Source organism: Idiotropiscis lumnitzeri, chromosome 21, assembly GCF_059441095.1.
Source record: "Idiotropiscis lumnitzeri isolate Australia: NSW breed Sydney's pygmy pipehorse chromosome 21, RoL_Ilum_1.0, whole genome shotgun sequence".
In the NCBI taxonomy this organism is placed as follows: Eukaryota; Metazoa; Chordata; class Actinopteri; order Syngnathiformes; family Syngnathidae; genus Idiotropiscis; species Idiotropiscis lumnitzeri.
Genome location: NC_142411.1, coordinates 1,207,320 through 1,232,722, shown reverse-complemented (window position 1 = coordinate 1,232,722; position 25,403 = coordinate 1,207,320). Strand labels below are relative to the sequence as shown.

General features: G+C 47.0%; 6 protein-coding genes and 1 long non-coding RNA gene across 11 annotated transcripts; 3 read left to right on the top strand and 4 right to left on the bottom strand.

Annotated features, from left to right (window-relative positions):
• Positions 1 to 206: 206 nt before the first annotated feature.
• LOC148316312 (cytochrome P450 2K1-like) lies at positions 207 to 3,703 on the top strand. Its single transcript, XM_088285490.1, has 9 exons — positions 207 to 572; positions 1,256 to 1,418; positions 1,498 to 1,647; positions 1,762 to 1,922; positions 2,010 to 2,186; positions 2,317 to 2,455; positions 2,623 to 2,807; positions 3,069 to 3,210; positions 3,284 to 3,703. The coding sequence occupies exons 1-9, from the start codon at positions 363 to 365 to the stop codon at positions 3,472 to 3,474; spliced, it is 1,518 nt and encodes a 505-aa protein (XP_088141616.1). The 5' UTR covers positions 207 to 362; the 3' UTR covers positions 3,475 to 3,703.
• Positions 3,704 to 4,607: 904 nt separating this feature from the next.
• LOC148316311 (uncharacterized) lies at positions 4,608 to 8,271 on the bottom strand. 3 transcript variants are annotated; one of them, XM_088285481.1, is made up of 8 exons: positions 7,732 to 8,271; positions 7,236 to 7,328; positions 6,513 to 6,803; positions 5,811 to 6,257; positions 5,446 to 5,459; positions 5,270 to 5,353; positions 4,837 to 4,929; positions 4,608 to 4,762 (listed from the first exon to the last, which is right to left on the bottom strand). In XM_088285481.1, exons 2-8 carry the CDS (start codon positions 7,306 to 7,308, stop codon positions 4,670 to 4,672), a joined length of 1,095 nt encoding a protein of 364 aa, XP_088141607.1. In that variant the 5' UTR covers positions 7,309 to 7,328; positions 7,732 to 8,271; the 3' UTR covers positions 4,608 to 4,669. The 3 variants fall into 3 exon arrangements, with proteins under 3 accessions (XP_088141607.1, XP_088141608.1, XP_088141606.1); XM_088285482.1 differs by having other exon boundaries at positions 7,866 to 8,271; XM_088285480.1 differs by having other exon boundaries at positions 7,236 to 8,271.
• An 11-nt stretch (positions 8,272 to 8,282) lies between these two features.
• Positions 8,283 to 14,395, bottom strand: flvcr1 (FLVCR choline and heme transporter 1). The gene is made up of 10 exons (XM_088285479.1): positions 13,594 to 14,395; positions 13,026 to 13,170; positions 12,346 to 12,486; positions 11,918 to 11,985; positions 11,741 to 11,844; positions 11,531 to 11,641; positions 11,191 to 11,296; positions 10,812 to 10,926; positions 10,668 to 10,735; positions 8,283 to 9,467 (listed from the first exon to the last, which is right to left on the bottom strand). The coding sequence occupies exons 1-10, from the start codon at positions 14,239 to 14,241 to the stop codon at positions 9,390 to 9,392; spliced, it is 1,584 nt and encodes a 527-aa protein (XP_088141605.1). The 5' UTR covers positions 14,242 to 14,395; the 3' UTR covers positions 8,283 to 9,389.
• Positions 14,222 to 16,735, top strand: spata45 (spermatogenesis associated 45). Its single transcript, XM_088285487.1, has 2 exons — positions 14,222 to 15,643; positions 15,801 to 16,735. Exons 1-2 carry the CDS (start codon positions 15,409 to 15,411, stop codon positions 15,857 to 15,859), a joined length of 294 nt encoding a protein of 97 aa, XP_088141613.1. The 5' UTR covers positions 14,222 to 15,408; the 3' UTR covers positions 15,860 to 16,735.
• A 219-nt stretch (positions 16,736 to 16,954) lies between these two features.
• Positions 16,955 to 19,169, top strand: nsl1 (NSL1 component of MIS12 kinetochore complex). The gene is made up of 6 exons (XM_088285483.1): positions 16,955 to 17,226; positions 17,844 to 17,916; positions 17,990 to 18,123; positions 18,606 to 18,660; positions 18,735 to 18,802; positions 18,900 to 19,169. Exons 1-6 carry the CDS (start codon positions 17,041 to 17,043, stop codon positions 19,152 to 19,154), a joined length of 771 nt encoding a protein of 256 aa, XP_088141609.1. The 5' UTR covers positions 16,955 to 17,040; the 3' UTR covers positions 19,155 to 19,169.
• Positions 17,766 to 20,705, bottom strand: LOC148316307 (uncharacterized). Its single transcript, XR_015840106.1, has 3 exons — positions 20,587 to 20,705; positions 18,937 to 19,806; positions 17,766 to 18,185 (listed from the first exon to the last, which is right to left on the bottom strand). It is a non-coding gene; the product is annotated as an uncharacterized LOC148316307 (long non-coding RNA).
• Positions 20,706 to 21,974: 1,269 nt separating this feature from the next.
• Positions 21,975 to 25,018, bottom strand: atf3 (activating transcription factor 3). 3 transcript variants are annotated; one of them, XM_088285484.1, is made up of 4 exons: positions 24,139 to 25,018; positions 22,947 to 23,175; positions 22,745 to 22,852; positions 21,975 to 22,530 (listed from the first exon to the last, which is right to left on the bottom strand). In XM_088285484.1, exons 1-4 carry the CDS (start codon positions 24,348 to 24,350, stop codon positions 22,225 to 22,227), a joined length of 855 nt encoding a protein of 284 aa, XP_088141610.1. In that variant the 5' UTR covers positions 24,351 to 25,018; the 3' UTR covers positions 21,975 to 22,224. The 3 variants fall into 3 exon arrangements, with proteins under 3 accessions (XP_088141610.1, XP_088141611.1, XP_088141612.1); XM_088285485.1 differs by having other exon boundaries at positions 24,143 to 25,015; XM_088285486.1 differs by having other exon boundaries at positions 24,147 to 25,013.
• Positions 25,019 to 25,403: the final 385 nt, after the last annotated feature.

Sequence of the window (25,403 nt, the reverse complement as noted above, 5' to 3'; positions counted from 1 at the left end):
ACCCACGCCCACCAGACGGTCCTGCAACCAACTAAAAACGATGCATAAATTACCATTCTTTGTTATTGTTTTGAGTTACGGGCGTGGCCACGCGCCCAATTCAGCTTGTATCTCAAGGCACCAGCATTTACACCATCAAAGTGGCTCGTTTTATCAATAAATAACTTATTGTGGACAATAAAAGGGAGCAGGGGAAGTGAGGACACACCGAGATAGTGCGCATGTTAAACCTTTCCAAATGATCGGCGCATAACTTTTTCATCGCGTCCCACCCCCGTCGTGGGTTGAACTTTGCGCGCTGTCACGTGAACACCGAGAGGTCGGCTAGCCACTCGCAATTTCGGGATCTCATTTTTTCAAGCATGGACGGTGCTGCTGGCTTTTTGTTGTCGTCGAGCTCCAGCTTCGGGCTGGCCTGCGCGCTGGTGCTGCTCGCCGCCTACGCGGCCTGGTCGGCGGCTTCCAGGTCGCCGGAGCACCGACGGCGGGAGCCTCCCGGTCCGTGGCGGCTGCCGCTGCTCGGGAACTTGCTGCAGATCAACTTGCACGCAACGCACACGACCCTCCTGAAGGTAGGGGACGCGCACACACGCGCGCGGGCGCACGGTGGGGTCGACTGAGGTCACGCGCTCGAAATCCCAAAGTCGCATTTACGACGACGAGCTCGTTCTCATTTTAGTTGTGTTCTTCGAATGTGCTGTGAGTTGGCCGAGTCACTCTTTCGGGATTTTTAGCGGACTTTTTCTTTCAACTATGTCAAATAGTAAATACGCAATTGACTCCGACACCAGACAGCGTCTCGAAGTCGTCAAATTTGTGCACTTTTGGACTCTAGCTCCTCAAGTTGCAGCCATGTTGCTATCTTTTTAAATCACACCACCCAAATTAAAACCGAGCAACAACGACACGCTGAAGAAGCACAGCAAGCTCCAACTCGAGCGACACTTCCGAATTAAAAAAAAAAAGTCCACAGTCGTGACACGTAAACACGCGACGAGTCGTTTGTCAACATTTGCACACTTCATTTTGCGTGAATATTTTCACAGGGGTGGCCAAGGGGGCACAACACCGCACTGAGTGTGCGTCCATTATTGTTTATCCATGCAATACCATCCAACTTGATTCCGAAATGTAACAAAGCACTTTCCATCCGGTGTCATGAAAATGAGCGGGAAATTAGCACACAAATTAAAAGACGAATATGTTGAGTCGAAAGCTAAAGAATAAAAATGCGCTTTCACCTCCTCGGTCCAAGATGTCCAAGAAGTACGGGCCGGTGTTCACCGTCCACCTGGGCCCCAACAAGGTGGTGGTTCTGGCCGGCTACAAAGCGGTGAAGGAGGCCCTGGTCAACCACGCTGAAGAATTTGGAGAACGCCAACCTCTGATCACCGCCAAGGAGGTCAAGATGGAGAACGGTAAAAAGTGCACACGGCAATGATCGAGTGTAGGTTGGCACGGCGACGTGCATGCGTGACCTTGCGCGGCTCACCCAAGGCGTCCTTTGGAACAACGGCGACTCGTGGAAGGAGATGCGGCGCTTCGCTTTGAGCAACCTCAAAGACTTCGGGATGGGAAAGAAGGCGTGCGAGGATAAGATCATCGAGGAAAGTCGGCATCTCGTGGAAGTCTTCAGGAATTTCGGAGGTGACGCACACCGTGGAAATATTAAAAGCATTCGAGCGAGCACGTCAACACGCGAGAAGAAAAGCGTTTCGGAAGCTCCCGACTTCCGCCGTGACGCGTCGCTTGCGCTTTCAGGCGAAGCGTTCGACACGCAGCAGCCGGTCACGTACGCCGTGTCCAACATCATCTGCTCGCTGGTGTTCGGCAGCCGCTTCCGCTACGACGACCCCGCCTTCACGGAAATGGTGCGGCGCACCGCCAGAAACATTCAAATCGCGGGCGGTCCGTCCTTGCAGGTGGGGGAGAACGCCGCGACGCGTTGGTTGAGCCGGACCGGACGGGTTCAATCGGGCCGAATGTGACCAAATGTCGCTCTCGCTCAGTTGTACAACATGTTCCCGTGGCTCGGCAAGTGGTTTTCCTCGGCAAGACAGGAACTACTCGTTCAGGGGACGGCCAACCGGAAGCAGGCCACGGAACTGATCCGAGGTCTGAAGGAGACGCTCGACCCGCAGAGCAGCCGAGGCTTCGTGGACGCCTTCCTCATCCGGCAGCGGGAGGTGGCGTAACGCAACATCTCGCGTCGCGACGACTCGCACTTCGGGAGGCCGTCGCTCTCTCGACTCATGCCCGGAGACAAAGTCGGGCTGGATGATTCCCAAGCAAGCCAATGTTCTGTTTTGTGCGCAGGACTCGGGAGATGCGGGTCACTTCCATGATTTGAACCTTCTGATGAGCGTCTCCAACCTGTTTGTGGCGGGCACAGAAACCACGTCCACCACGCTCAGATGGGCGCTGCTCCTCATGGCCAAGTATCCTCACTTGCAAGGTAAAAAAAACAAAAACAAGCAGGTCCTTCCGGCTCAGGTCACTGGCGGAGTCCTTTTTGGGTCTTATGAAAGGCAATGGGACAATAGGCAACGAGAGCGCCACTGCCACCTACTGGAGCAGATGTGCACGTCATGTCACTTTTTTTTTTTTTTTTTAAACCCGCAGAGAAGGTCCAAGAGGAGCTGAAGCAGGTGATCAGAGACCGTCAGGTCCAGGTGGAGGACCGCAAGAATTTGCCGTTCACCAACGCCGTCATCCACGAGACGCAGAGGCTGGCCGACATCATTCCGCTGGCGCTCCCTCACCGGACCAGCCGGGACGTCACCTTCCGCGGATACTTCATCAAGAAGGTCAGCGTAATGGAAAACGATGAGGAAAAAAATTTGGCAAACAAAAAAAAAAAAATCAAGCAGTTGTCTCTGCTCTCCAACACTCACTGAAAATGTTAATAGCTAGCTAGCTCAATGCATATTGCATCTGCGCCAGATAGCCACCGATATGAATCAAAGTGCTCAAGTTCTTCTGTCGTGGCAGAGAAGCGACTCGTGCCGGATGCCAAAGTGCGTAAAAAAAAACGCATTTGAAGTGGCTTCCCTCCCAACTCCATCCAGGGCACGACGGTCTGCCCTCTGCTGACGTCCGTCCTGCACGACGAGAGCGAGTGGGAGAAGCCGCTCGCCTTCCATCCGCAACATTTCCTGGACAAGGACGGCAATTTCGTCAAGCCCGACGCCTTCATGCCCTTCTCGGCAGGTGCGGCAAAAAAAAAAAAAAAAGTTGCTGGGCGGAACGTGAAGGCTTACTTGGTTGGTTGTTTGTTGTGCAGGTCGCAGAGTTTGCTTGGGCGAGAGCCTGGCCCGCATGGAGCTCTTCATCTTTTTCGTCACGCTGCTGCAGCACTTTCGCTTCCGGCCTCCGCCGGGGGTCCTCGAGGACCAGCTGGACTTGACCCCCGTGGTGGGCGGCACGCTCAGCCCCGCCCTGCACAAGCTTTGCGCCGTCTCCGTTGCCGGCTAGCCAACATGTAAGCTAACATCGCGCTCGCTTTTTTTTTTTTTGTAATCGGCAGCCAGCATCAGTTTTGATCACGCAACTAATAAACGCAGAGATTTTTTAAAATTATTTTGTGACTCTGCAATCTTTGCACAAATGTTTGGATGTACAGTAGATGTTTGTAGATGTGCAACGTCGCGCTAGAATTTAAATTGTGTGTGACACTTTTGGTGAATAAAAATGATTGAATGCACCTTGTGGACAATCAAAGAGCGTTTACATTTACAACATCATGTGAAATCGTTTGTTTAGGATTGTGTTTATTTGGACAAAAAAGTGGAGAAGCATTTATTTTCATCAAAAAAAAAAAAGTTTACACACCCCGGTTTAAATATCAATTTCTTACTGGTAGATTTGAAAAAAAAGATCCATTACTGTTCTTAAAATTTTTGTTCAAACAAAATCTGTGATTATTTGAAGACGTTGAAAATTTCACTTCGCCGTGTGACGAGCGACTCAAAGTTGGCCGATGCCAGTGGGAGCCAGTAAGGTTGCCCAACTCCTCTTTAAAAAAAAACACATTTGAACAGCTGAAGAACTGAACTTGATTTCCATTCATTTCCATCAAAAAATCATTTTCATTTCTTTTTACTTTCCGACGACTTTGACCGGCTGCTGTTGTTTAATTCGTCACGGAATCAAAAGTCCACGAAGCCAACGGCGTGCGGCTCAAAGATCACTTGCTCTATTTTTTTATCCGAGTTAAACATTAAAAAAATGACGACGTGGATTGAGTTGGATGAAAAGTCACGAGTATTTCATCAACGAGGACGTCTGTGAACACGCGAGCTCAGAATAAATAAAAGGAATTGTAGTCTTTCCACATCAAAGACACCCGAAAACATCCGTCCGTCAATTATCGGGTGCGCCTCTCCTCACGAGGGTCGCGGGCGTGCTGGAGCCAATCGCGGCTGTCTTTGGGCAGTAGGCGGGGCCAACTAGTTGCCAGCCAATCAATCAAAAACAGACAAACAACAATCACACCTCGGGACAATTTAGGATGTTCGATCAAGCTAGTTTGCATATTTTTGGGGATGTGGGAGAAGAGGACGAGGAGAACAAGCAAACGGCACACAGGAAGGCCGGAGCCGGGATCGAACCCTGAACCTCTGAGCTGCGAGGCGATGGCGACGCTCCTTAATTTTGTTGACCTTCTTTTTCATCGGCCGGCGTCTTGCTGCGACGGCAGCCTGGCCGCCGTCCTGACGGCGGCGTAGGTCACCGCGTCGACGTCGTCTCCCGCTTCAGCCGCCTGCACGGCCACAAGCAAGCTCAGGCGGCAGTGACGGATGACGTTGAGGTTGAAACTGAATTCAGATCACTGGCCTGTTTTTCTGCTTTGTCCTTCTTCTTCTTCTTCTTGGTGAGGTTTACGGTAGCGTACGTCACGCCACTCTCAGTTTCTTCCGGCGTGCCGTCCTTTGAAAATGAGAAGATAAAACACAAGCGTGACATTTGGGAACAATTCAATGACTGCTTTAATTCATGGGGGGGGTCGACAGATTTGGGATGAGCCTCAAGACCCCCCCCCAACCTCCAGTGCATGTTTATTTGCAGTGGCAGGACAGGACCAGTTGGCGGCGCTATTGCGACATTCAGCCGCTTTGAATGTGGGGAAAATAAAGGGAGAAAGTGACAAATGGTTTGGGTGACTTGAAAGACAAGTGTTTTGAGTTACGAGCACGATCGCAGAAGGAATCAAACGTATCTCGAGGCGCCAAATGTGGTTGTGAAAAGAGGAAGCCGGCAAGATTCTTACGGGATGGTGCTTGGCGCTTTCGTTGGAGTCGTAAGTGACGCTGGTGTAAATCGTGTTGTTGTCTTCCTGCCGGGACGATGTCACCTTTAATGAAATTTGCGCAAATATTTGAAACTGGAAAATGGCCTGGAGGTTTTCATCATGAAAGGAGGATTTAAAAAAAAAAAGCTACTTACATTTTTGGAGGAATCTGGTGGGGAAAAAAAGGAGAACGATCGCAACGATTAGTCATCAGCAAATATTTCAATCGGCGAGGAGGTTTGGGAAACTGCAACAAGTCGCTCGCCTTTGAGGTCAAATTTCAAGTAGCACTTTAAAAATGTACTTCTCCTTCAAACCAAAATTTCACGCCAGATATTCAATTAATATTCTTATAAAACATGAAACATATTTAGCAAATTGAAAAAAAAAATTTTGAAGTCGAGAGACCTGTACTATTTCTTACGTCAAATGAAACCCCAAAGATGACAAAATTCACGTAAACGCCAACCTGGCCCACGACTGCTCCAAGCGAATAACACGGACCGAATGGCGTTCGTACCTTGGCCTGCGTTTCTTCTCGACTTCATTCTGACGAGGACGACGACCACGACGATGCAGATCAGCATCAAGACGCCGACGCACGCCCCGACGATGACGAGCAGGTTGCGTTCAGGTGGTGGCGCTCCAGGGCCCGCAGGACTTCCGGGACCTTTCCCGTTCCCTTCCGTGACTATGGCCGTGTACTGGGCCCGCAGCTTCACGTCATTTTGCACCTCGTATTGGCACGTGTACTTCCTTTCGTCGCTGAGCGGAACTATCCGGAGGAAGGAGACGCAGTTGCCCTCCCCGGGACCAACAGGAGAAAGCGCCTCCCCTCGCTCGCCCGTCCAGCGGAGGTGTCCTGAATGGCATTTACAGTCATTCACTGGCCAGCAGCTCAGCGAACACGTTAGAAGCACACGATGCTCTCCCGTTGGATCCGAGTCCCACGGAGACGACGACGTCACTGCACGGAAGAAGGCGACCGGTGATGCAAGAAATATGCACAAAATTCAAGACCGAGGGCCAAAGCAAAATTGGTCGCGCAACACACCCAAAAATGTGGACGCTGCTCTGTGGAACGAAAAACTCAATACCACAGACGAGAGAACAGAGGAGAGGGCAAACGCTTACCACCATAATAAGGTAAGCGAATTTTCAAAGTAAATTAGCCAGCTAATGATTGCGGTATTGCCCCCCTCGGTCCGATTTGCCAACTCACATGTCATCACCCTCAGCAAAAGGTTGCGTTCGCTCTGTCCAATCGATTCACACACGAAATAACCAGCGTCGTCGGCCGTCACCCGACGAATGAGCAGCGAGCAGTCGTCCGACAGGTCGAGGCGATGACTTCTGAGCAGGCTGTTCAGGACTCGGCCGTCTTTCACCTCGCGGACCACCGAGCTCCGGTCACGAGTGTAGAGCCAGGTTACGCCGGAGCAAGACGACCGCTCGCAGGGCAGAGTGGCGTCGTCTCCGGCCCTGGCGAAGACGTCTGTGGCCGGGCCGATGCCTGCAAGACACCACAGAGACGAAACGTAAAAGTCAGTCGGAGCCCCAAACTCATCGGCGGAAATTTATGTTATCATGGGTTGCATTGTGGTGTTCCGCAAGGCTCAATTTCAGATCCCCTTGTTTTAATTTGTCCATGCTGACACTTGGCGGCGTCAACAGGAGACTGAATATTTTTTAGTAACAGTTTACTCACTTACATCAAGACATTTTTTTTAAAAAGAGGCAGAGAATTTCCTCCAGTTCCATGAGGATTAAACTGATATTTTATATTTATCGTTGTGATTGACGCCCAGGAATCGGATTTCTTGAAGCATGTTTGAGTCAGGTTCCTCAATTCGCAAACACGTCAACTAATCAATGTTGGAACTTGTCCCTGCGATGATGTACGAGCAAAGACATCGAAATTTGAAAAATCACAAAATTTGATTACCTTCAAATTGAAGCAGCAAAATGACAATTAACTCCTGCGTGTTCATCTTCAGGGAGTTTTGGGTCCATGTCATTATTTCCTCTATGTGGTTATCTGTCAAAAAAAAAAGGAAAAAAGAAAAAAAGAGTCCAGCCCTCCCCACGCACACATTTGCATCACTCAAGTTGCTTCAGCATTCAGCCTTTTATAGGAAACTTATTTCACAAGTAACAACTCTTCAGTCTTGTTTATCGCAGCACAATCACGCCCAAAGAGGAAGTGAAAAAAGGTGAAGAAAAAAAAACACGCACGCACACAGAACATATTCTCGAAACTTTTAGCGAGCAGCACGAGGAGAGCTCAAGACCGAATTGAGCACAGTTGAGACCGAGCAACGCGACAACTTTGGGAGAGTGTCGTTCTCTTGCTCAATGTGGGCATACTTTTTGTTTACAATCCCGGTATTTTTTTTTTTGTTTAACACACATTTAAGTCATTCACTAAAATTTCATTTTACCTGGCCTGGCAGTCAACAAGTTAAGAACTGTTTAACCCTAAAAGGCCTCATCTTATTATGCTGCCACCTGCTGGTGGGGTTTTTTTTAATTATTTTTTTTATGATGACCAATTTTGGGGTTGTGCCAAACGTACCTTTTGGAATTATAGCCCCAAAAGTTTGGAAACTTCAAGTACAACAACAACATGAGGATTTATTCAGTATCCAGTGACTTTGATGCTGTGTGCTGCAAACTTCCCTTAAAAAAAAAACAAAAAAAAACGAGAAGTCCATTTTACACATTCAACATAAGTCACAAGATTGCTCATAACATTGAACAGACATCGTAGGTTAATTACATCGTCATTTGGAATCAAAGATAATAATTGCAATATTTGGGATGATTCAAATTCCATTTCTAACAGGAACAGAAAGATCAAAACGTGTGAAAAAAAAAGTGAAACAGATCCTAAATCTTCACCAATTCTTATGAACAAAAAGAAATGCATTGAATAGTTCAAGAAATAGGGAAATCGTATAAACAAAGTGTGGCATGGCCATTCAATTCAACATTAAATAATATATTAAATAAATAAAACACTAAAATTGGAAGTTTTATTTCACTCATTATAATCTAATAATAACTAGACTGAAATTTTAAATAAATAAATGGGTCAGCAAAACTAAATGAATAAGTTCAATAGAATTAGTCCAGATTTCATTTGATTAATTCGAATGTTATGATTTTTTTAATAATAATTTCTGTCCAAAAAAATCTGAATATTAACAAGTACAAATATTAGAAAATTAATATTTATAATATAAATAACAATCTATTCATTAATCAAGCTGTTTCAATCCAGCTAAAAAAAAAAAAGGTAAAAAGAGGAAACGGCATAAAAATGAAACACAGTTGCATGACGTCATCATGCTGCACTTTAAGTGACCACAAAATGGCACGCTTCACTTTGCGCACACACAGAAAGTAAAAAAGTTGTGCGGAGTAGTTATGCACATGGCAAGCGTGTCTGAAAAGCCATCGTAGGATTTCTGTGACATCCTTGAAATCCAGTTCAAGGGCCGTGTACTAGGATCCACTTTGTCCTCATGAGCAAAACCAATTCAGCTCACTAGTAGAACATTTTCTCAGTTGGACCTTAAGCTGGAGATCGCAGAATTGTTCCAAAAATGAGCAAGATGCAGTCGTTCTACTAGTGCGCCGATTAAACTTCATAAAATAAAACAAAAAACGTAGTAGTGTCTTTTAAAAAAGTGTGTCGGCAGCCTGCTTCAAAAGCTCTGCTGACTTTCTTGGCGAGTTTGTCTGATGTCATCCAGCACTTGCTGGTCGCATCGGCGTTTGTCGTCAACGTGCTCGACCAATCAAGTGGAGTTACGTAAGCTTGATATCAAGGATAGGAAAGAAATCATTTGCATATGTTTATGCGGAATGTGTCACACTCGCGTGTCGTGACCCAACGCGACTCACGAAGAGCAGACCCAAACGGATCGTTCCCGATACTTCGTCCGTCCGGCGCTTCCCTCACCTTCCCTTCAAGCAGAAAACTGAGACGAGCGAGGCATTCAAGTACACTCAGGAAAAGTCAGACGCTCACAAACCGCCCACTCGTCCGTGCGGCACCTAAAAAGAAAGCGTGCGGGACGTTCGCGGGTCCTGGCTACAGTGACGTTTCCCGGGCGAAGTTGGCGGCAGCGTCTCGGTTGAGCTTCGTCTCTGCCGGACACTCCGAAGGAAGCTGAAAGACACGTTTGGAAATTTTCGACAAAAGTCACAACGCAACGCCAACCAAAGTGTGAAAGTGGAAAACTTTTTTTTTTTTTTTAAAGGGTGAAAGAAGAGCATCCGATCGTTCTTGTTTCTTTGTTGCTGCTCATATTACACACGCTGTAAATCTTTAAAATGGTGCAATTCTTGCAGATTTTTTAAAACGTACGCAGAATTCGATTCTGGCGGCCACGTTTTCCCTGAAGACGTCCCACGAAAGAGGACGAGCGGCTCGCGACTCTGAGGACGAGCTTTCCCTCGGCCACGAGAGAAACAAAAGGACATGGCAGCATCTTAAGGTCGCATCCCGGGAGACGCGCCGGCCGGAATGTTCGCACGGACAGCTCGGCACCACCGTGTCGCCACCCACACGCTTTTTTTTGTTCCACTTTTTTGGAACGAGCATGTGCGGCAGCAACAATTTTCCAAGAATGCTGTTGCAAATTGCGCTTACCGCGAGTCCTTCGTAAATCTCTCAATGGAACATGAAATTAATGGTTTATCACTTTAGCATAAATTATATGAATATTTTTTTAATTTTTCCCCCAAGAATTTGAAATATTCTAAGTCAATACGTATGCGAGTATTTTGTTTAACATGACTTGCTCGAAATCTGAAAGACGTCTCGACAAACTCTTGTTCCCTTTCGGCAACTTCGCGAAGCCACCGCGACGTGCTCGCCCCCTGGTGGTTGGTCGAGACGGCGCTTGATTAAATGTACGCGTTGGAACGATGACGGACGATCAGATTTGTTTCGTTGGCTGACAAAATCGTGATCAGGATTAAAATCAAATTCATTTTGCAGCCCCGATACTCAACATGAAGTCACGACACTCCTTCAGTCACTTTCAAGCAACGGGCTAACCCGCACACGGGCCTGCCAAAAAAAAAAAAAATCAAACTCATTTCATCTTGTCCCAGTAGATGGCACGCTGATCATTCATGGAAAAAAACGTTTGCCCAGCCCAGCGCTAACCTTGGCTTGAAGGTTAGCCGCTTGGGAGGAGCAAAGACGAAGGTCCTTTTCAAAATCTTTTCTACAACCAAGATATCACGCGTCCTTGATGTGATATCGACAACCGTGACGACCTCGTAAATTCGCCTGCGGTCGGCATCATCACAAAAAATGTCATCAATCGTTCCAGCGCCTCAAAGGCCTCGGCGTGCTTACCGCCTGCCGGTCTTTGACGGTCGCCCCGATGTTGACGTTATGTCGTTTCAGGTCGGACTTGATGAAGCCTGGAATGACATCACAGAGATGCTTGGCGGAGTGACACACGGACGCGCACACGCGCACACGCACACACACAAGTACCGGTGAGCACTAATCCTAAAAGGATCCACGCGCAGAGGAAGATGTTTCCTGGCAAGGGGTCGTCGTGATCTGTGGTCAGTTTCCCTTGAATCAACGTGAAGATGATGCCAAATGTCTGAACACACAAAAAGTACACACACACTACGTCACCATCAACAGGCGGCGTGCTCTTACACACACACGCACACACTTGCTATAGAAAGTCGACACTTCCCTGTACAAAGATTTTTTTGTTTTGTTTTTTTGGTGAAATAAAAAAAAATAAAGAAATAAATAACAGCGACAAGGCTGAATCGTACCAAATGCAAAATGTGAACAGGGGTGTGTAAACTTTTTTTTTTTATAGAAAGCCATTTATTTGGGAAAAGAAAATTCAAACCTGTGCCGAAGTGTTGAGGAGTCCCGACGATGTTCCCTCCGACTCAGGGTAGGTGATTTCCACGCCAAACTCGAAGCCCACGGGAAGATAGCCCGTCATGAAGAAGCTAAAAAAAAAAAATTTTATTTTGCACAATTTAGCTCGTTGGGAGTTCAGGTCACTTGTATTATCCCCAAAACAAAATACATAAAAAAACAGCCGAATAGCATCATGACATGGAACGTGAAGAAAGAAAACCGTTTCGACGGGCTGAACTCGATTCAAAGTTCTAAAACTTGAAACGATGTCGCAGCAAGGTATGCCGGCGCCTTTTTTGCGTGACGCGAGGCTCGACGCTTACCCGAGCAAGCCTCCCGTGAAGAAGACCACGTAGATGTTGTTGAGGTCCAGCGTGAAGGTGAAGATCAGCATGCTGACCAACGTCAAGCAGTTCACCAGCAGCGTCGTCATCCTGCAGGGCGGAGGAACGCGAGCCAGCGTCACTTTTTATCATCGGCTGACCTCTGATATCGGCAGCTTCGGACACACGTGAATCGTGTGTGAGACCCACTTGAAGGTCTTGGTGTGGTCGAGCCACAGGCCACAGAGGATGGAGCCCACCATGCCCGCCACCACCAACGTCAGCCCGATCCTGCCCGCGTTCAATTCTTCATTCTGCCCAACGCAGCGAATGGGGCGCTTACTTGATTTCTAGCAACGCAGAACACACGGAATCGTTGTGCGTTACCTCATAGCAGAGCATGATCATCTGGTTGAGGATGGTCGACACCGAGTAGAAGGAGCCCGTCGTTATGCCTGAAAGGAAATAAATATTCTTTCATCCCAAACACAAAATGTGCAAAAGCGTCTGAGGGGCATCTGATCATACTTGTGCTGTCATATTATTTTGTAAAAAAAAAAAAAAAAAAAAAAAGAATATATGCCTGTTAGTATTGTCCGTCTACATGTGCTGTGCCACAGTTTGTGTTCAATTATTCATTTTTTAAAACATTAGAACATGCTACATATTATCCAAAAAACACAATGTGAAATGATCTGTCTTGAAATTTGGTTTTAGAGTAATCGGATTAGACGGCCGGGCGGAGCAAAAAGGATCTCGTCGACTCTTTTTTTAAACTTCCGATCGACGTTCTCCAACGTGAGGCCTCGGCTCACCGTAGCTGATGAGCAGCAGGATGAAGGCTTTGTTCTTCATCAGGTTGACGATGGAGCGGCGGTACGAATAGTCCTCGGGGGGGCCGTCCGGCAGCACGGCCTGGGCCGGGCTGGGGGGGAGCGGCGGACGGTCCTTCATCACTGCCGCACACACAAAAGCACGTTCTGATTCGCTCATTTTCAAGGAGAATGACTTCAAACTTTTTTTTTTTCCTCATCCAACACCAACGGAAGCTTTTGTCTCTCGTCCAATATCAGAAATTGTAACACACAGAGCGGCATACAGTACAAGCACGTGAAAGTTGATCCCTCATTTTGACGGTGAAGACCGGCATAACCGGATCAGCAAGTGACATCAACATGAACACAAATCAGGCACAAGCCCAAAGTAAGACGTCTTGTACAAATACAATAACAGATACTCTGAAAAAAAGTAGTAGTTGACGAATTCTTTTTAAAAAAGGCATCCGTGTACTGTAAACAAAATAAAAACACACTTTTGATGAAATAATGGGTAGGACATACAAACGCAAAAGATACAAATAAAAAGTCATCAAGAATAGAAATAATTGAGGAGATATACCTGGAAAAAATGTAGTTGGGTGCAGTCAAAAAGTATTTGTACTTGGTCGCGTCCCTCAATGGGTTGTGTGTGTGCGTGTGTGTGTGTGTGTGTGTACCAATGATGGTGAGGATAAAGAGCACGGTGGAGACGGCGGCGGTGCCGTAGAACATGATGCTGATGTTGTGCGCCGTCAGCTCCACGTCATCAGGCGTGTTGGGAACCAACACGGGGGGCAGCAGGAAACCGATGGCCACGCCCAACTGTGGAAAACACACACACAAAAACATAAGAACACAAGCGCGGTAAAAGGATGAGGACAGACGCCGATTATTTTGATGAATATGGACGGAGCGGGAAGGTCACGGACAGACTTCAAAAATAGAGTAAAGCGCCCATCTATGGTTTTTAGCTTTTAACGTCTTTTTTAATAACGAAAATAGCACTCCATAATTTTGGAACCCGCCAGCCAACCGAAACGTTATATTGTCTGTCTACATGTGATGTGACACCGTATGTGTTTATTTCACATTGATGGGGAAAAAAATATCGGTCGGTCCCTCGGAAAAACTTGTAAATCGGACCACTCTTTGCTCAAAGCGCCATTGGGGCGAAGGGAATAATGCAGCAACTGAAACATTCGCTGTCTGAGGCGCCGACCTCGTGACCCGGCGCACGCTGCCCACCTGGTTGCCCAGCACGGCGGTGGCGCAGGCCGTGGACACCTCCCCGGGTCCGAACCAGACGGAGGCGACGCGCGAGGGCAGGCCGAGGATGAAGATCTGCGCCACGGAGCACACCACCTGCGCCACCATAGTGACGGGGTAGAGATCGCGACCCACGCTGGCGCACTTGAGCCAGGCGCCGGCGCAGTTGAGGCCGGCGCCCAGCAGAGCCGTCAGGCGCAATCCGCGGCGGTCCAGCAGCCAGGTGGCCGGGAAGATGAGCGGCACGTAGATCAGCATGTAGACGATGGACAGCCAGTCCACCTTGTCGTTGCCCACCCGGTAGAAGCGCGCGAACACGTTGGCCACGATGCCGAACTGGATCCACTGGAAGGCGTTGACCAGCGAGTACAGGCTGAACACGGCCAGAACGGCGAACCGGTGGCAGTACAACTTGGTCTCGACGCAAACCACTTCCTCTTCCTCTTCCTCTTCCTTCATCGGACGCTTTTCTCCATCGGGCAGCATCGCGTCGCCTTCGTCCGCAGCGTCCTCCGCGTCCCCGGCGGCGGCGGGTTCGAGCGGCCCCTCCTCCAGTTTGCCGATGCGGTCAGGTGGGGAGGCGGCATCCGTAAGCACATGCTCCTGCACCAGCTCTGCCGCCACCATCGCGCACGCGCTTGCCCACTTTTCCCCGATCCTTTTCTTATTTCTCTTTTTTTTTTAAGTGCGTCCGAAGATGGTGATGATGAACGGAAAGCGAAACGTTTCCTCGTCACGGCGGTGCCTCGCGTGAGTTCCCGGTAGAGGAGGTCCGCCTCCATCCTTTTGTCATTGGAGGGGGATGGCACCATGCCGCGCCAGCCAATGGCAGAGCAGCAACGGTTACGAGCGCCCAGATGACGCAAAGCGCGCGCACGCGCGTGCACGGCTTGATGAGGATGCACAACACCGAACCAACATGAGCCAGCACGTCCGACTTTGGCGCGAAAAGTTCTCAATGGCCAAAATGTGTCAAATCTCTCAAGGCAGCCAACACTCGCTGGCACTCAGCCCAATTGCGTACCTAATCAAGTGGCCAGCCTGAGAACGTGCTCTCCTTTCAGTCACACCTCCAGTCCCCGAGAGCAATTTTCATGAATCATAACCGACGTGTGCAGAGACCAGGACAAAAACAAGATTAATTAAAGACTGCAGCTCGTCCATATGCCTCCATCACCAGATGTAACGCGCTAATCCTAATCTTCATCTCAGCCGAGAAAAGCCTCCTTGTCTGTGGGGAATCCTTTGAGATGGCCGCACTTGCGAACACTCGCCAATTTTGCAGTCTGCCACAAGATGGCAAGTGCAAGTCTTTACTAACGTCCACTTTTGCAAAATTTCGTCTACAGCATTTCAACTCAGATTTTAATCCCACAAAAATAGGATTTCAATTAATTTTCTTTCCTAAAAACTACTGGAAGTACACCCCAGCAGAGGAGCTCATATTACTTACACTGTCTGACAAGTGACACTGCCACCTACTGTAGTGGATGTGCAATTGCACTGTATTCTAGTACAGCAAAAAAAAGAAAAGAAACTCCAAAAAATGATGCTACTTGCAGTCAAGTCATCACGCTGCTCCCCCCATGGAAGACATTTAAACAAAAAAAATAAAATAAAAAGGCAAAACAGTCCAAATAGTAATTGTCGCACCTTTAAAAAGAAGCCGCTTCAGGTGTTCCTTTTTGTCAGCAGAGTGGCCGGTCGTTCCAAACACGAGATCTTTGGTATGTGGCTCCTCAGGTGTCTCGGCGCCATAGCAACGGGAGCAACTCCAACCAAACAAACAACAAGATGGCCGAGACGCCCCAAGACGCCCATGGGCGGCGGGAGACGTGGTGTCGGGTGGAGGCGGACGCCCGCCGCGCCTGGGAAAGAGTCCAGAGGAAACATTACCGCGCACACCTGCGCTCCAGCACGCCGCTCCTGGCCGCCATGACGGGGAGGCCGCAACGGGAGTCGCCCGGCAGGGGGAGGCCGCCGCCGTCGCTCGCCAGCCTCCCGGAGAGACGCCATTTTGAAGAATGCTGTAAGTGTCAAGCTGCCTCAGAAGCATCCTGAAAACGTGACGTGTCCGAAAAGTTGCAGTCAGGTCATGTTTTTTTTTTTTTTTGCTTGAACGGGTCGTGTTGGTTCAATATTCCGATTCGGAATTTTTTTTTTCTTTTTTTTTTTCTCTCCTCCAGATGATTCCCAGCCGCCGTGGAGCACCGCCGACTGTGCACATCAGAACGACGCCCACTGACTGACCTCTGGCACACAAACCTTCCACAACACGGCAGCCTTCGTTTTCCGAACGGCCACGATGACCCTTTACAGCAACAACAACTTTACACTAAGCCGCATTCCTCCCGTGGCTCCATACATCGCTCTCGTGAATCGTTCTTTTACAATTCTACTTAAGTGGAGATACTTTTGCCACGTGTGGTTTGAACCGAGAGACATTTGGAGACACGAGCTGTGACTGGGCTGGAGGGTGAGCTGTCAGTGCGCATTTTTCTCAGTTCACACGATGAGGCCCAACGCGACGCGCTTCTTCTTTTCCATCAAAGGAAAGACAGCCTTGAGGAAAAATAAACACACCCTTTGGGGGGCCTCATACACACGCCCACACACACATTTGCAAACGCGCCACCCATCAGCTGGATGCAGACGCTCGTCTCCGACATTTTAATCTTTCTTTTGTCCGTTCCAACAAAAGCTTGCATTGCTTTATAAAAACCATTCCTCAAACACACTGCCGCCTTGACATTCCAATTTGTTCACGCAAACCAAACACGTGCATCTCAAATCAACTTTCGCGAACATTTGCAAAGTGTTTCTGAAAAAGGAAAATAGCACTGTGTAAGATTTTGCTTTACAAAAATATATATTACTTAAGTAGAATGTGAACATTTAAACTGTTGCTTCTGGTGTGTGTGTGCCACCGGGGGCAGTACAATTATAGTCATACAGACACAAAGAAGACTTTCACAACGACTCTAATCGACAAAGCAAATTGTATTTTTTTCCCCGTGCAGGCAACAGAAAATATATGCCAGCGAGTAATGTTGAAATTGTCTGTCTCCATGTGTTGCGGCACCGTCGTCATGAAATATCCATTGCTTAAAGCGTGATCCCACCATAGCTTAGCGAGCTATGCATTAGCCCATCTGTGGCATTTCTCATTTTGCGTTAACATGACATAACAACTTGGTGATGTTAACGTGAATTAGAACACCTCGAAAGTATTCCTTGTTTTTTTTTCAACGGCACTTCATCTTGGTGTTTTGTTGTATTCGCGACACATTCACTTCAGTAAAAAGAAAGACGACATATTTGTGCAGTATATGGATGCGGAACTATAGTACCGCTCACTTGTTCCTACACGGAGCCTCCGAGATTGAGCAACTAGGAAAAGGGAAGCAAGCCGTTGAAAAGCAAAACATGGCGGCAAAAATGGACGCGCAAACTGGGGCGAACAACAACGCAGACTTGCGAGTGCGGCTGACGTCAACAAAACAAATTGAGCAACACATGAAGCACTGCGAAGACATTTTAAAACAAGCGCTGGACGGACAAACGGCAATTTCGGAGGAAAACAAACGACTATTACTTCAGCAGCTGCTGGCGGTGAGTTGGACGAAGCGACAAGCGTAGAGGAAAAAAAAGTCAAAAATATTTTCTCAATTTGTAGGCAATTAAAAGTCTGTTGAAACGACTTACGTTTGGACGCGACAATAACCGCTCGAAGTAATCTTTTGAATACCCGGATGTTGATTGACAATTATTCAAATAAATGCAACTTTATTGACAATAAGCCCAATAATAGTTTTACACGATAGAAATTAACCCACATAATGCCCAAAATACAAATATTTTTTTTGCTTCAATATTAGTTGTTTTTTGCTGAGATTAAAAAGAACAGGCCTTTGAGGATTGTTGGAGTACGCAGCAGAAACTGCCAAAAATTGAGATAGCTGCCACCAGAGGGCGCTCGTATTGCAAGTCAAACCAAAACAAGAGAAAAAAATTGTTTGGGTCGCTTGTATCTCAAAACACCACTGTGTTGTACAAGCGAGTATATGAAATGGCAAGGGCACAATTATGACAATTATAGCCGGACATTCAGCTTTAAATAAAAGACTGTTCTAAAAAATATAAACCGCTAGTCAAGTTAAATCATCATTATATTTATTTGACAAATGTCTTCCATTTGTGGCGCAATCTTTCTTCTGGTGGATGTGCAGGATTTTGAGGCTGCCGTTCGAGCCAACGTGTTGGTGACCGGACAGATGTGCGACCACGGCCCACATGACGACGGTGAACAGTGCCAACATGTGCCACGTCGTCTGCCAAGCTCACTCAAGCGTCTCTCTCTCTCTCTCTCGCCCAGATGAAGACAGGCTGGCCCAGCTGGAGAAGCGGATGGACGACGCCATCTTGGAGTTGGCGCAGAAGCGACGCAGGTCCCCCCCGCAAGTCCTGCGCTGGGCCGTGCGTGCCCTCAAAGCTGAGAAGCAACTTGTGGTGGGTGCCACTCACATTTCCTCCCTCCCGAGGGCTGTCGTCCGCATGCTTTTTGTATGGGACTTCATTCAAAATGGTTGACATTGTTAATCTGTTGTCAGGTTGCATGTTCAGTAAGATGCAAAGTTATGCAAATTCGGGCTCCGCCTACAAATGTTTCTACACCTTGATTTCGTTAAAAGAAAATACATTCTGCCCTGTGTGGAACTTTCCGACTCCCCCTTCTTGTGCAACTCACCACAAACAATGACAAGAACTCAAATCTTTTCCTCCTCACAAAGTGACATAAAAAAAAATGTTGCCACAATCATTCGAAAGAATGACATAACTTGATGAGAGTTAAAATCAACTTTGTGTGAGCTTTGTTGAAATATAAAACATGCAGAAATAGGCCACGAGTCAGTTATGTGAACAATACAAAGTCCTTTCAGGTGGAATTGACTAAATTGCTTGTCGTGTTGTTTTTGTTTATTTTTTGTTAGGAGCTTTATGATAAAACAGTCAAACCTCAGCAGATGCTCACAGACCCTCAGACAGGTAACGAGCACGTACACACACACACACACACACACAAAATACCGCAAAGCAACAAACTTGTGCTCTGCAACCAGACAACTTGATGAAGGACTTGTCCGATCGTGCATCTGCGCTGAACGAACACACCACGCAAGTCAACAAGGTACAAAACACGCAATTTACACACAACGCACTCACGTCGACACACGCAGACAGACAACATAAAACCGTGTGTGTGTGTGTGTTTGTGTTTGTTTCAGTCAATCGGCACGCTTCAGAATCAGGCGGAAGGCTTACTGGACGTGATCGGCACCGAGCCCAGTCAGGCGTCGTTGGAGGTCCACCAGGAAGTGTTTGGCAGCGAGCGATTGGCAGAAACTCCGCCCCCTTCACCAAACCCCGCCCAGTGGAGGAGGGAGTCGGTGTGGCGAAACGTCCAGAACGCCGCGTCCTCGGCAGCATACGTGGGGGCAAAAAAAAGGCATGAAGAGTGGAAAGTTAAAAAAATAAAATAAAAATCAGCACCAGTGCGTTCTTCTGAGTCGCTTCATTGGCAAGAGTTGCTTTGGTGACGCTTTGGACCGACGGTCCAGGTCACGTGACTTCAGATTCGACAGCAAGCTTTTGATTGTGACTTCGAGTGTAGTTCACAAGTACACCGCGAGAGGGCGCCAAACACTGCAATATTTTATTTAAACAGGAAAGTCCCGTTGAGATGAAAAAGCTCCTTTTCTACAGGCAATTATAAAAAACGGTTACAATGACCTCAAGTGCTCTCAGTCTGGTTTTAAAAGCATCGAAAGAAATGAGTTCAGGTCGCTTCCAAGATTTCTGAAGCATGTTCCATGTCGGAGCAGCATAAGAAAAGTTTGTTTAACACTTATTACATAAATTTGTATTCACATTGGATACAGCTTCCTTAGATAAATAAATTGTGTAAATTCTAAAAAAAAAAAAAAAAACTGGATAAAAGCTTTAGGACACCGGAATGAGTGTTTTTTTGTTTAGAAATGAATGACAGTGATGAACGCAGTTTAGTTTGCCTGAAGGTCAGTTGGAGGTCACAAAATTGTCAGGTTGACTTTTGATCTCGGTCACGTCGCAGTGACGCGCTGTTGCACTTCCTCTTTGCGGCATCGTCACCATCTTGTTCTCCTTGCAGAAGTCCTGATGAAATGAAACGTTGCCATTAAACGAAACAGGAAGTTAGCGTACCCAAAAGGTCAGCAGGACCAAGTTACTTTTGGCGCTTTTTTTTTTTTTTGTTAAATCAGGACAAAAATAACATGAGACTTATTTTTGAAAGTTTATTTCTAGACGCACCCAAAGAGGAAGTGGACCGTTTGGATGCCGTCGTAGCATCCTGGCTAGCGCGTGCTAACGTGTTGAAAGCGCGTTCAAATGCCAACAAACAAATGTTTTGTGTTAATTAAAGTGTGAGTGCATCAAATGTTGAATTAAATAACATTTATTATGCTTACGTCAGAGCAAAAGCATCTTTTAAGTGATCAATATTCCAAGTGCGTTCACGAACCTCATGAAAGCGTTTTTGAGCAAGTGTTTGGTGTTAGTTGACATTGTTGTGTAAATGTGAATTAACGTCTTTTGGGGAAAGTGGACCTTTTCTGTTACAAAGCGCGTCTTAAGTTAATGGATCTTCTCAGTGCTCAATTTCCGTAGCACATTTTAGCATCCTAGTGTGAGCACGCTCACATCATAAAAGCGTCTTTTGTTTTAGCTGCGATGTTTAAGTTTCACTGAAAGCAAGTGCGTTTTTGCGGAATCTCATTTCAGGAACTCTCGTTAGCATCCTAGCTTGCGCATCATTTCAGTACATGATGACGGCGTCTCTGTTGAACTTTTGACTCGGTTCTATTTTTTTACCATCGAATCCTCCGCAACTTCCTTTTTTTTTGTTGGCGTCAAACTCTCGACACGATGGCTTACCTGCTCTGGTTCAACGTCGCCTTGTGCCAGCGAGGTTGCTTGAGGCCTCTTGCCTCGTTTGTGACTGACTTGCATCATCATTGCTCTGCGAGAATGACTAAGCAGAGCATGAGAGCGTGTGTGCCCTGTGACCTCATATTACCCAAGTGCGGCCTGTCAATGTTTGCCGGAGAAAGGAAGACAAAAGTTTGAGAACAGACGTGGCAGTCAATTCAGATTTCAGTGCGAGAAAACACGTTGGTGGGATTTGACCAAATGCAAGAGTGTAGAAAGAAAGGCTACAGCTAGCGCTAGCATGCTAACACAAACAAACATGGCTCATGTCATCACGGTTCCAAATAAAACTGTCGTTTCAGGCGAGAATTTTGCTTTCAGTTTTATTTGAAGGCAATGCCAATCTTTATTGTTTACAAATAACTTAATGGGCAAATTAATTGTTTTTTTAAACACATTTGTGACTGTTTCTTGTTTTGAGGACAACATAAGTCACACATTTTAGTAGTTTGTCATACAACATTTTATTAAACAAGGTTTTTCTTTTAAAAAAAAACAAAAACAACAACAACAAACAATCATGCTGGTCTCTGACCTGCTACACGTTGAACATTTTGACTCAAAGCTCCAATGGTCACATGACCAAACACAGTACAAAAGTAATCCGTATAAAACAACATTTGTGCAGGTTTACTGCACACACACACACACACACACACACACACACACACACACACACACACACACACACACACACGCGCAACTTGTGAGGTGCCACCGAGTGACGCAAACGCTTGAAACCACGTTTTAGAAATGTTGACTTATCGTAACCACGACGACACGTCACAGTCGGTGGCCGTTAGCTCGTAAGCTAGCAGGCCAGTTGACTTTTTATGCTGTCGGAATCATTCCGACTCACTCGGGACGCCGTTTGTAAGGTCCTGAGTGCTTACAAGCGGCCATTAGCAGCATTTGGTGTAGCAGACGCTATCGACAGCAGAACCGTCTGACTTGAAATAAATAAAACCCCCCCAAAAAATTTAAAGCTTTTTCTCACTCAGCTTTTTTGTGCATCGCTGAGCGGGGAGTAGTGCTACAACAGTCACAGTGCCATCTAGTGGACATGGCAAAAAACAAAATAAGTGCTTCAGCTTGGCGTTGGACGGGGACAAGAACCTTTTCAAGTCCAGTTTTGAGATGCGGGCGGCTACGATTTCGATTTCACTTCATCCAATCGGCATCTTGGGATTGCGGGTTGAAAGCTGGACCGGTCCTTAGCAGCGTTGAGGACCCGGAGTACCTCTCATGTAACATTTTTGCTTTTCTTGTGGCGCTTCGAGAAATTTTGCAATTTAAGATGGACAATTTTGGAAGTGTTCCAAATGGTAAACTTTGTCAATGTCAAGTTGACACCAACTAGTGGCCAATCGGGGGACTGTGAAAGTTGCCTCCGAACATCCAGAGGAGGCGCTGTTGGATGTTTTGGAAAGATCACTTTGAGAAACAATGGCCTCGATTTTAGTTCCCCGTTATGAGCCAACCTACAATTTATTAAATTCCCGCCTCAGTCCCTCAACCCCCCCCCCCCCCCTCCAAAAAAGTTCCATATTCCCCAAGCTTTGCCATCCGCAGCGCAGCATTTCATCAGATGGAGACGGAACACTGGACGTGGTCGAGGCTGAGGAGGCCGCCGGCGTCGAGTTGCGACGGGCCGGCGAAGATGGAGCCGGCGGCGTCCTGGATGGCGAAGAGGGAGGTTTGGCTGCACGTGGCGCTCGGGCTCTCCTGGAGGTGGCGCAAGAAGAGGTCGCCCGTTTCGTGGTCGGGGGTGCGCACGATGCAGGTGGGCCGGTGCTGGTTGAGCATGTAGGACAGGTGCTGCTTCTGCTGGTTCAGAGCTTTGATTTGAGCCTTCAGGTTGACGTTGACGCTCTCCAGCTTCTCAGACTCCTGCGCGCACAAAACCAAAAAAAAAAAAACAGGCAAGTTTTTTAATTTTTTTTTATAAACAGCTTCAGCAGATGAAAAGGCATCCCCGCCCACTCTCAACCTTAACTCCCACAGAGAACAAAAGCGTGTGCCCGCAAGCCGCAAATATTTTGCTGAGTTGGCCTCGCCTCACGTGTCCAAAGTTTCACGAGGATGAAACAAAAACGAAACGTACCAGCAGCAAATATTCCGTCCTGTCCTTCTTCTTTTTGCGGCATTTGGCGGCGGCGGCCTTGTTGTTCTCTCGTCTTCGCTTCCTCCTGTCCGCTTCGGCCGGCAACAGCTGTGGCCAAGACAACAAATTAGACATTGATTTCATGGCAAAATATTTAAAGGCACCAAATCATGTTTTCCGGGCATCTTTGCCGCGGCCTCACCTGCGTCCTTCCTCCGGAGCCGAGATCCGAGCAGGAGCTGGCGCCGTCCGAGCTGACGTCGCCGCGTCCGGCCGTGCCGGGTTGGCACTCGGCGGCGGCCGTCAGGTGGCTCAAGTCGTCCAAGGACAGCGAGCCCGGCGGAGACAGACGCGGCACCGGCGACGGGCGCGGGACCGACGCCGAGCAGCTGACGTCGGCCAGCGTCAGACGAGAGTTGTGCAGCATGAGCCTGCAACCGCCGCAAAGTCGCATTCAGTCCGACATCGCGGCCATCCACACGTCATTTCCCAAACGAGTCATTTTGTTGCATTTCACCTGTTGTGACCTCACTTTTTCAACAAATTCACGAGAAAACTCTAGAAAATATCCCTGCAGTCACATCAAGGCAAGAGCCTTCAAAGAAACTAAGGCAATGTGAGCCTGATTTGAAAAACTGTTGAAGGATTGGGCGCCCTCTAGTGGATGAATCACTTCCCCACATACAGTTCAGTTATATTACACTTTTAAGTTGAATACATTTAAACGAGAAGTGATTGAGTCATTCATTAACTGCAGTGATTCATTTTCTTTTATTTTACGTTAATCATTAAACTTATATTTTTTTGTTTGTTTTGGTTTTAGTTGAAAAAGTTGTACCACAACTGAATGAGCAGCTTCATTGAATACACTTCCTAAATGTCAACATCAAATACATGATTAAAAAAAAAAAGAAAAAAAAGGAAAAAAAAAAAAAGAAAAAAAAAACTTTTACTTTGATGAAGGAGACTCTCCAGTGGATTCAAACATTTTCAGGAGTGTAACATTGCAACACGCGGACGCAACAAGTGGCACATTTTGAAACTAACCCTCATTAGCGTAATCATAATAAATAATAACAGTAATGATAATAATAGAAGCCGATTGGAGTGGAAAAATCAAACTAAATCGAAACAGTTCACTGTCCTAAATGGAGACATATGAACATGTGCGCGAATATTCTGGAATGTAAACAACACCTTTAAAAAAAAAAAGTTCGTCAAAGTCAGTCCAAAGCACAGGCACTTGCAAATGTCAACACGAACCTTCCGATTGCCATTCAAGTCCTTTCGGATCAAAGTCGAATTTTAAGGTAAAAGCCCAAAAGCGCTTGAAAAGAACCCCAAAAAGAAAAAAGAACGACTCAAAAAGCGAGCCGAGTGTGCCAAAAGTCAACTTACTTACGTGCGTGACGAGACGAGACGAGCTTGACGAGTTTGGCGAGTGGAGCGCGACAGGAGGCGCCGACTGCTGCGCGTGAATTGAGTCGCTCCAGGTTGCGTCACGCTTATATCCACGGAGCGCGCACACGCGAGGGGGCGGGGCTTGGTGACGTCGAAATCGCTGTGTCATGATGCAATCCCGCACCAGCGCGAGTGCTCCTTTCATTTCTTTGCTCTTTTTTCTCTCTCTCTCATCTCATCTCGCTTGAGTCGTCACGTTTCGGCCAAAGAAAAAAAATAAAGAAAATCTAGTCGGCCGCTCCTTCTGCCACATCAAGTCGATGACATCACCCTCATATGATATTTATTCGGGATGTTTTATTATTCATTTTTGTCAGTTGCCGGCAGGACGAAACCGCCCCATGTCGGCATCAGGTGAGGCTCACCTGATTGGATGCGACGAGCTGACTTGGCCCCGCCTTTTTTTTGCCTTCAGTATCGTTGCCACCTTGACAAATTTCAATAAGAAAAACTAAACAACCCCCCAAAAATCATGAGTGAAACAAAAATCAAGCTCTTGTCTCTGCTCTCCAATGCTGTGAGCGAGTCTGCTGAAACCACGCCCACCTCAACCGTCAATCACAATCAAAACTCAGAAAAATGGATGAGTTTGTTGAGCATCTCGCTTACATAAAACATGCATGAGCTGGAATTCCCCCTTCCTCAACTCTTACGTCTTTTTTTTGCATGAGAACAATAAGGCGCTCTAAAGTAGTCACACCAGAATTTTCTCTCTCTCTCTCTCTTTTGAGGAATTTTTCTTTACTAATAATGAAAAAAATACAATGTAAAATCATTAAAAACAAGTTATACTATACACATTTTAGATCTCCTTGTTTCTTGTTTTCTTTTTAAGACAAAACGAAAGAACATTTTGAGCGGCGGAGGCGACTCACTCGCATAAACGCGGCCATAAAACGCATCGGGGTCACGCACGGGCCGGAATGCCCATGCTCAATGTTTTCAAACAATACGACACAATTCAAAGATGACACAACAGGTCCAAAGAGCGGCCGCAAGATTCAAATTCAAATTTCGTGGTTGAGGGCAAAAGTTCAAAGGTCACCAGAACATCATCGTGAGGTTGACAGAAAAAAAAAAAGTCAGAAGAAGAACCAAGTTTGAATGTGACACATTCAACTAAAGTCTTGAATGATCTGGAACGAGTGTCACTTTTTTTTTCTGGCCGATGAAAAGCGCGTCCTGGTCTGGTGTGTGT

Excerpts from the sequence above, each read along its gene's own strand:
- LOC148316311 (XM_088285480.1), bottom strand. The coding sequence starts at position 7,308 with ATGACATGGACCCAAAACTCCCTGAAGATGAACACGCAGGAGTTAATT. Across the intron at positions 6,258-6,512 it reads TTTGCTGAGGGTGATGACAT|TGACGTCGTCGTCTCCGTGG; the intron begins GTGAGTTGGCAA and ends TCTTCCGTGCAG. Across the intron at positions 4,930-5,269 it reads AAAGCGCCAAGCACCATCCC|GACGGCACGCCGGAAGAAAC; the intron begins GTAAGAATCTTG and ends TCATTTTCAAAG.
- spata45 (XM_088285487.1), top strand. The coding sequence starts at position 15,409 with ATGGCCGAGACGCCCCAAGACGCCCATGGGCGGCGGGAGACGTGGTGT. Across the intron at positions 15,644-15,800 it reads ACGCCATTTTGAAGAATGCT|ATGATTCCCAGCCGCCGTGG; the intron begins GTAAGTGTCAAG and ends TCTCTCCTCCAG.
- LOC148316312 (XM_088285490.1), top strand. The coding sequence starts at position 363 with ATGGACGGTGCTGCTGGCTTTTTGTTGTCGTCGAGCTCCAGCTTCGGG. Across the intron at positions 1,419-1,497 it reads GGAGGTCAAGATGGAGAACG|GCGTCCTTTGGAACAACGGC; the intron begins GTAAAAAGTGCA and ends GGCTCACCCAAG. Across the intron at positions 2,808-3,068 it reads GCGGATACTTCATCAAGAAG|GGCACGACGGTCTGCCCTCT; the intron begins GTCAGCGTAATG and ends AACTCCATCCAG.
- flvcr1 (XM_088285479.1), bottom strand. The coding sequence starts at position 14,241 with ATGGTGGCGGCAGAGCTGGTGCAGGAGCATGTGCTTACGGATGCCGCC. Across the intron at positions 11,297-11,530 it reads TTCACGGGAGGCTTGCTCGG|CTTCTTCATGACGGGCTATC; the intron begins GTAAGCGTCGAG and ends TTTTTTTTTTAG. Across the intron at positions 9,468-10,667 it reads CCGTCAAAGACCGGCAGGCG|CTTCCTTCGGAGTGTCCGGC; the intron begins GTAAGCACGCCG and ends CGTGTCTTTCAG.
- nsl1 (XM_088285483.1), top strand. The coding sequence starts at position 17,041 with ATGGCGGCAAAAATGGACGCGCAAACTGGGGCGAACAACAACGCAGAC. Across the intron at positions 18,124-18,605 it reads AAGCTGAGAAGCAACTTGTG|GAGCTTTATGATAAAACAGT; the intron begins GTGGGTGCCACT and ends ATTTTTTGTTAG. Across the intron at positions 18,661-18,734 it reads GCTCACAGACCCTCAGACAG|ACAACTTGATGAAGGACTTG; the intron begins GTAACGAGCACG and ends CTCTGCAACCAG.
- atf3 (XM_088285484.1), bottom strand. The coding sequence starts at position 24,350 with ATGAAAGGAGCACTCGCGCTGGTGCGGGATTGCATCATGACACAGCGA. Across the intron at positions 22,853-22,946 it reads GCTCCGGAGGAAGGACGCAG|CTGTTGCCGGCCGAAGCGGA; the intron begins GTGAGGCCGCGG and ends TCTTGGCCACAG. Across the intron at positions 22,531-22,744 it reads GGACGGAATATTTGCTGCTG|GAGTCTGAGAAGCTGGAGAG; the intron begins GTACGTTTCGTT and ends TTGTGCGCGCAG.